Below are 8,198 nucleotides of genomic sequence, written 5' to 3'. Positions count from 1 at the left end.
CCGTGGTGGGGCGACTCAAACAATGCTCGAAAAAATCACATCAGGAGCATCAGCCGGCCTGAGTTCGAGATCCTGATTTTAAATTGGTCTTCAAAAGAAAGGACAAAGGAGAAATACTGTATATCGTTTACTGCTGAAAATGCTCGGGGTATTCATCATCCGCATGATAACGCATTAGTCGTCACCCTTACTATAGCAAACCACAAGGTGTTCCGTATCCTTATCGATATAGGGTCATCCGCAGATGTATTTTTACTCAAGCATTCGATAAAATGAGCCCTAAACGATCAGCACTATGGCCAGTTCATACAACATTGATCGGATTCTCGGGTGGACAAATCCTTCCTGAAGGAATGATCTCGCTGCCACTCACTGCCAAAAATTCTCCACATCGGGCGACAGTAATGATCGATTTTCTCATAGTCGACCAACTATCTGTTTACAATGCCATACTCGGTTGGCCCTCTCTATGCCTTCTTGAAGCTGTAGTATCGACATACCATCTTTTCATGAAATTTTCAACTGGGTCGGGAGTAAGAGTCATTAAAGGTGACCAGCAGGATGCAAGGTGCTGCTACATGACGGTCGTAAAAACTCCAGCCAAGATAACCACGATTGAATCGTTGGACCTTCGGACCGAAACCTACGAGCGAGGACAACCAGTAGAAGACCTTATCCCAATAACTTTGGTTGAGATAGATGAAACCAAGACGGTTCGGATTGGCTCGTCCCTACAGTCGCCCCTAAAAGATAAGCTGGTTTCCCTACTCCGACGATACGCTGATGTATTTGCGTGGAGCCACGAAGATATGCCTAGGATCGATCCCTCAGTGATGACTCATCGCCTCAACATCAATCTGACCTACCGACCGATCCAACAGAAGCGACAACCACTCGGCCTCGAAAGATACGCCATTATCGAGGAAGAGGTCAGCAAGCTCCTCAAGGTTAAATTCATCGAGGAGATATACTATCCGAAGTGGGTAGCTAATGTCATACTCGTTAAGAAAGCCAATGGGAAATGACGAGTCTGTATTGACTATACCGACTTAAACAAAGCCTACACAAAAGATAGCTTCCCTCTTCCAAGGATCGATCAGTTGGTGGACAGCAAGACAGGACATGAACTTCTTAGTTTTATGAATGTTTATTCTGGATACAATCAAATTGTAATGCATCAGTCAGATAAATCTAAGACTACCTTTGTTACTGACAAAGATCTTTACTGTTACCGTGTTAGGCCATTTAGTCTAAAGAATGTAAGAGTGACCTACCAGCGATTAGTGAACAAAATGTTTACTCAACAGATTAGCCGAACCATGGAAGTATACATTGATGACATGTTTGTCAAAAGTATACATGCGGCCGTTCATACTGCCGACCTAGAAGAAATGTTCCTTATCCTTCGTAAATATCAGATAAAGTTGAACCCAAGTAAATGCGCCTTTGGGGTAAGCTTGGGTAAATTCCTCAGGTTCTTAGTCAGCCAGCGAGGGATCAAAGTAAATCTGGAGAAAATTAAAGCATTACTTGACATGGAATCCCCAAAAACGATCAAAGATATGTAAAGGTTGACTGGACGAGTAGCCACACTCAATCGTTTCCTCTCCCAAGCTACCGATAAGTGTCTCCCATTCTTTAAACAACTGAAGGGACGACAAATAGTAGATTGGACGGAAGAGTGTGAAGCTGCGTTTCAGTAGTTAAAGTCGTATCTTGGATCTCCACTCCTCTTATCGAAACATGAGCTTGGGGAAGATTTGCTGTTGTATCTAGCGGTTTCTTACGCAGTCGTAAGCTCGGCTTTGATACGTGAGCATGAAGGGAAGCAATTGCCAATGTATTATGTCAATAAGGCATTACTACCGGCAGAAACCAGATATCCGCCTCTGGAGAAAGTGACCCTAGTCTCAGTTGTCTCCTCACAACGACTTTAGCCATATTTTCAAGCTCACACTATCATCGTCCTAACCGACCTCCCACTACGTCAGATTCATCAGAAACCGGAAGCTTCCAGCCGACTAACGAAGTGGGCGATCGAGCTCAGCGAATTCAATATCCAATACAACCCGAGGGTAGTGATCAAAGGACAGGTTGTAACCGACTTTATAGCTGAAGTTACCCCGTAAACTGACAAAGCACATGAGTCAGCCATTTAACCGACGACCGCAATTCTTGAGTCAACGCCCGACCCACCCTTCTGGCAGCTTTTCGTCAATGGCTCATCCAATTCTAAGACAAGTGGGGCAGGGGTCGTCTTGGAAACTCCCGATCAAACCTACATGCAATATGCCTTAAGACTTGGATTTCAAGCCTTAAATAATATAGCAGAATATGAAGCCTTATTGCTCGACCTTCGATTAGCAACCAGCTTGGGTGTGACTCATCTTGATGTATTCAGTGACTCGCAGTTGGTTGTCAATCAGGTTACTAGTGTGTATCAAACACGACAGGAACAGTTGAAAACCTACATGAAGAAAGTCAAAGAGTTAATCGACGGTTTTCAATGATGTATTGTCACTCGGATCCCAAAAACAGAAAATGCTAAAGCCGACCTATTGGCAAAGTTTGCCTCTGCCGACAAAGACGATATATCTAGGTCCGTTCCAATCGAGTACATTGCTAAGCCAAGCATTGATAACCCGCCTAGTTCTACCGTATACTCAATCGACTTAGAACCCACTTGGCTAAACCCGATCGTCCGATATCTCGACAGTGGGGAATTGCCCGAGGATCGTGGCCAGGCACGACGGTTGAAGATCTGAGCCTCTTGTTATACCATACTCAACGGAGTACTGTATAAGAAAGGATTTTTCACTCCTCTGCTACGCTGCTTGAATCATGAAGAGACCAATTATGTATTGCGGGAGATCCATGAAGGGATTTACGAAAATCACTTGGGAGGACGATCGTTGCATCTAAGGTCTTACGACAAGGGTATTACTGGCCAACCATTCAGCATGATGCGCGTAAGCTCGTCTAAAGTTGCAACAAATGCTAACGATTCGCGGCCATTCCGAGACGACCACCTGAAGAGCTGACTCATATGGCCAGTACTTGGCCCTTCATGCAGTGGGGAATCGACATCATCGGACTGCTCCCTTTGGGGAAGGGTCAAACCAAGTTTGTCGTTGTTGCGGTGGATTACTTCACAAAATGGGTCAAAGTCGAGCCATTAGCTAAGATAACCGAGCAAAAGATCACGAATTTTATGTGGAAAAATATGATCTACTAATTCGGCATACCTCGGACCATAATTTCCAACAACGGAAAGCAGTTCGACAATAGACAATATCGAGATATATGTGTTAATCTTGAAATTAGGAATGTCTACTCGTCTCCCTATCATCCTCAAACCAATAGACAGGTCAAGGCAATCAATAAGATCATCAAGTAGCATCTTCGAACCAAACTTGACCGAGCTAAGGGAGCGTAGGCCGAAAAACATCCTAAAATACTATGGGCATACTGAACTACTACTCGAACAGCCACGGGAGAGACTCATTTCTCCCCTGCATATGGATCAGAAGTCGTTACTCCGGTCAAAATTAGACTACCTTCAGCTCGGGTCAGCTCGTTTAATGAACGAGACAATGAAGAACTGCTAGCCCTCGGACTCGACTTCTTAGACGAACAAAGGGAAAGGACTCGGCTACATATGATGGCTCGGTAACGACAGGTAGCTCGGTTCTACAATGTCCAAGTTAAGGTTAGACCCTTTCGAGCAGGAGATATGGTCCTCTGAAAAATGTTCCTGAACACTAAGGAAGCTAGTGCGGGAACACTGGGACCCAATTGGGAAGGACCCTATGTTATCTTGAGCATCATCCGACCCGGAACGTATCAGTTGGAAGATTTAACTGGGCAATTACTCCCACATCCTTGGAATGTGGAGCAACTAAAAATCTACTACCCCTAAGTTGGCCGTTGGGCTATTAATTGCATCCATTTAGACGACGAGCAAGCAATTGAAAAAATGTAAACTGAGCTAAAAAAATATGAAAGATCAATATATTCATTTATCAATGCAAGTTTTACATCAGATTACACTAGTTCATACTTTGGAATTACATCGACAAAATGACAAGGACAAAATACGCGATGTCCTCTCTCGGTAGCGAATGATCTCGAACCCAGCTGAAGCTTGGTGTGCTTAAAGTACTTGTCATACTTTGCAATCCAAAATCGGCTTCAAGGTTCACTAGGAGCTAACTCGGGAGGTGGCTCGGCTTCACTTGCTGCCGCCGCTCGAACCAACCTCTGGCACCACCTCAGGAGCAGCCTCGGAAGCAACCTTGAGACCAGTCGCCGCGTTGGTAGACCCAGCTGCCTCGCCCACCGGACCTTCAGACCCAGAGCCACCTTCGTCAAATCTCGAGAGATCAAGGTCAGGGAAGGACTGCTTCATCAGTCTATACACTTAATGTAACCATCCTGATACAAGTGGTTCCGCTCCTCTAAATACTCTCAGGACTCGAAAAAGGCTTCTACAGCCTGGGCCTTGGCATGCTCTTAGGCAGCCTTAGTCTCAGTCTTAAGCCGAGCCAACTTCTCTTCGGAGAAGAGATGAGCCTGGCAAATCCGCCGACCCTCCTCCTGAGCCTCTTTCAATTGCGAGGCCAAACGGGCACACTCGGCCTTGGCCTCCTCAGTGGTCCTCTTAACAAACCCTAAGTCGCCAGTCATTATGTTGAGCCGAGTCACGGCGGCAGCGAGTTGTGCTTCCGCCTCCCTTGCTCGTTTCTAAGCATCGTCCAAATCCGAGCTCGCCCTGAGCGTACAAGGGGCAAACTGTAAAAGGAAAACACAAAGTCAGATCAAGTCTAAGGAAATCGACAGAACAATCGCAAAGTTCATATCTTACCTCGAGAAGTATCTTCGCCATATGAGAGAGAGTTCGCCTCGAGGGAGCTTCGAAGAGGGTGGCGAAGTCTTTTTCGTTCCCATAGGAAATTGCCCGGGGGACTATGTCCTTCTCGGCCCATTGGAAGACCGACATCTCCTGTTGAGTCGTCTCCCTTCCTGAGGACTCCCCTCTCCTCTACTTCGGGACCTTCTCTACAACGGGTCCTAGTTCGGGGGCCACCTGGGACTGGGGAGCCACCGCGTTCGCCACTTCCGCCCCTTCCTGTGTCAGGGACAATCACGGTCGGGATGGCCGAGGCGGCTTGCCCCTTGGCCTTCGAAACCGTCTTCGGCTTCTTTAGAGACCAAGGCTCTGACCTTGGAGGTGCCTTCATCTTGGAAGGATGACGGGGAAAAGGCCGGGACTCAGCTATCTCTGCGTCAAAAAAAAAAAAAGACGAGTTAAATAAGATTTGAAGGGAATACAACAGGACAGCTAGAAAGTACCTGTTAAGACCGAGTCCAAACCCGAATAAAAAAGACGCTCCGGTTGGAGAAGTCTCTTCCAAGATCGTTGCTCTGGACTCAGCGCCTTCAGATCTTTAATCCGAACTAAAGCATCTGAACAAGTGTTTCGGCCCTCGCTCGGAGATAGCTGCAAAATGCATTCAGTCGGACTCAAGAATGTAATAGTATGAGAAGATAGGGAAAAGAGCATATGCCGAGTCACCTACTTGGGAGAACGTCCGAGGAACACGATATTCAATGGACCCTGGCACGGCAGTCTCCCAGCGGCCACATGCCCAGAACCATCTATCTCTCCAATGCTTGTTGGATGTAGGAGGATTTGTTATCAAAGGACCGCCCTTATTCCGTCAAGCACACAAAAAGTATCAGTCAGGCTGCTATGGGTTTGGCCATACTTGAAACAGATAGAGAAACTCGTCAATAGTCAGTATAGGCTGCTCCATCTCAGCCCACAACACCGAGCATTCGAACAAGTTCCTCCACCCGTTCAGGACTATCTGCCCAGGCGCTATTTAGAGTCAGAAAAGTAAATCCTGAGCTATCCCCTGAAGAGGTAGACGCAAGCCGCACTGCAAAGCGAATTAAAAAATAGCGGAGGCAAATGATGACCGAGTCCGGGACATGGTACCTAGCCCTAATCCTGTCCAGATCCTCCTCAGTTAAAACCAAGGGAACGAAACTCTTCTGCTCATCTCCGGCCTCCCCTCCCTCGGCCACCGACTCAGCGGGGACCAGATCACTAGCCCCTTCGGCCACCTCATCCTCTTCTTCCGTTTCCTCCCCAGGAGGATTGGGTCTGCGAGGAGCAGTCGCCAATGATGCCCCTCTGCGAGAGGAACTTGCCAAAACAAGACGCTCCGTTGAAAATCCAGACACCCTTTCGAAATGCTGGAAAGCTGCATTGGCACCTGCAGCCATCTCCCCCAGTAGTGAGGGTGATTCCAAAACGTTCCAGAGATGCCTCGCTTCACCCTCGTCACCGGAAGCTCCCTCCGGGGGCTCTAGGAACCTTGCATTGCCATTGAAATTGAAAGCGAAAGGGAGGGAGAGAGTTAAAAACTCACCGGAGATAGCGAGAAAGAGGCGGATGTGGAAGCAGAAATCGGAAACAAAATGGCAGAGAATGCAAAATTAGTGAAAATAAAAATTTAGGAAGAGGGAAACGCGCGCGCAAAAATGGTAGAAGAGTGTCCCGCTCCCCCTTTTATAACCTTACCACGTGGCAAGGGCATTGAATGAGGAGTCGAGTCGACGGCCGCTTCGACTCCCCCGCCTGACACGTGGCGCACTCCAGATGACGCAAACGCCGCCTTCGCCACGCGCCTAGCGCTCATAAGCTGAAAGAACATTCTGACGGTTTCCCGCTCGTGCGGCCTCGATCAATGAATCGACATGTTTCTGGACGACGCATGACTCCTGTGAGCATTAAATGTTCCATCATAACGTCGGCCCCAGTTCAAGCTGACTCAACAACTCTTTATTCCTTAGTATCAACATGGTTGACACAAGGAGTAAGGGGGCTTACTGTTGGGAGAAAATAGAACAAGTCCAGAGACTCGGCTATGGAATGGACTAACTCTACTGACATCGCCTGGGACCCCAAGGCAACAAGCCCAACCAAGGCAAGCATGTCAAAAGCCTAGAGAGACTTAGCTTAGATTGTCGGAAATGAATCCCGACCGAGACTTACAAAGTCCAGATTTATAAGGCAAAGTATACGAGATGCATAAAGTTGACTCGGCAAACGAGGCAGCAACATCCGAAGAAGCCGACTAAGGCCCAACGCTCAGAAGCCACCCGATTGACCATAAAACCAACCCATCTTTAGGTCAGTTATAGAGTAGGCTATCGGATTAAAGAAAGCACACTGATTATGAATCAGTCTCATCTCACCCGATAGTAGGCAAGTAGCCCTACCCTTTATAACAGGCCGAGACTCACTCATCAGTAGAGTCGGCCCGGACCGATCCGAGCAAGTTAGAAACGGTATCAAGTGAAATACTTTGCCAAAAATCTAGTAAAAGGATCCCCGATCCCAAAGATCTCGGGATCGGCTGGAGTCCAAAAATGGATTGACACCAAATCTCCAAAATATCAGGAAGAGAATCCTGGCACGATGGGATCCTCCCCTTCCTATAAATACAGGAGACCTCCAAGATGAAAGGTATGCAAAAACATTATTCCTAAAACCCTTTTTGAACGATCCTAGCCCTGACTTTAACATCGAAGGGCCCCCGACTCTAGCCAGGGTCTCCTTTGTTTTCCTCTTGTATAGGTGTTAGGTCGGCGGAGGGGCGTATCAGGTTTTTTGCATCAACAGGTTGGATGTGAGACTGAGACGCGTATTATGTACTAAGTAAACTCTGTAGTGCCTACTAAGATTTATGTGTTGTATACAAGCTGTCCACATGAGCCCAAAGTTAAAACATATCTAAAACTCAACTGGACCACACTATGAAATAATGAAAATTTAATGCCTGATGTTAAAAACTTTTGAGGTTATAAAAGTTACTGATGAAACTAATATTTATGTTTCTCTTTTATCTATGTTTGTGTGATCTTATGAACAAGTTAAATGATAAATAAATGATAATATTGCCGGCTTAAGAATATTTCAACGGTGGATGTCATTATCTTTCCCACGGTGTGGTCCATTTGAGCTTTGGATATGCTTTAGTTCTAGACCCGTGGCTTAAAATGAGCCAATAAAACAAATGGGTCCAGTGTATAAGACACCTACATCATGGTGGGCTCCACAGTTTACTCAGTACACCATAGCTAACTGAATTACTAGTATGCAATCCGCGTATGTGAGACACATGCCA

At 46.6% G+C, this 8,198-nt stretch overlaps 1 protein-coding gene across 1 annotated transcript; it reads left to right on the top strand.

Moving 5' to 3' along the window:
• The first annotated feature begins 272 nt into the window (after positions 1-272).
• On the top strand, positions 273-1,025 carry LOC131249680 (uncharacterized). Its single transcript, XM_058250458.1, has one exon. It carries the CDS (start codon positions 273-275, stop codon positions 1,023-1,025), a length of 753 nt encoding a protein of 250 aa, XP_058106441.1.
• The last annotated feature ends 7,173 nt before the right edge of the window (positions 1,026-8,198 follow it).

The sequence above is a fragment of the Magnolia sinica genome, chromosome 6 (genome assembly GCF_029962835.1).
Source record: "Magnolia sinica isolate HGM2019 chromosome 6, MsV1, whole genome shotgun sequence".
Classification (NCBI taxonomy): Eukaryota; Viridiplantae; Streptophyta; class Magnoliopsida; order Magnoliales; family Magnoliaceae; genus Magnolia; species Magnolia sinica.
The sequence above is the reverse complement of the archived record's forward strand: the minus strand, read 5'-3'. Positions and strand labels throughout refer to the sequence as shown.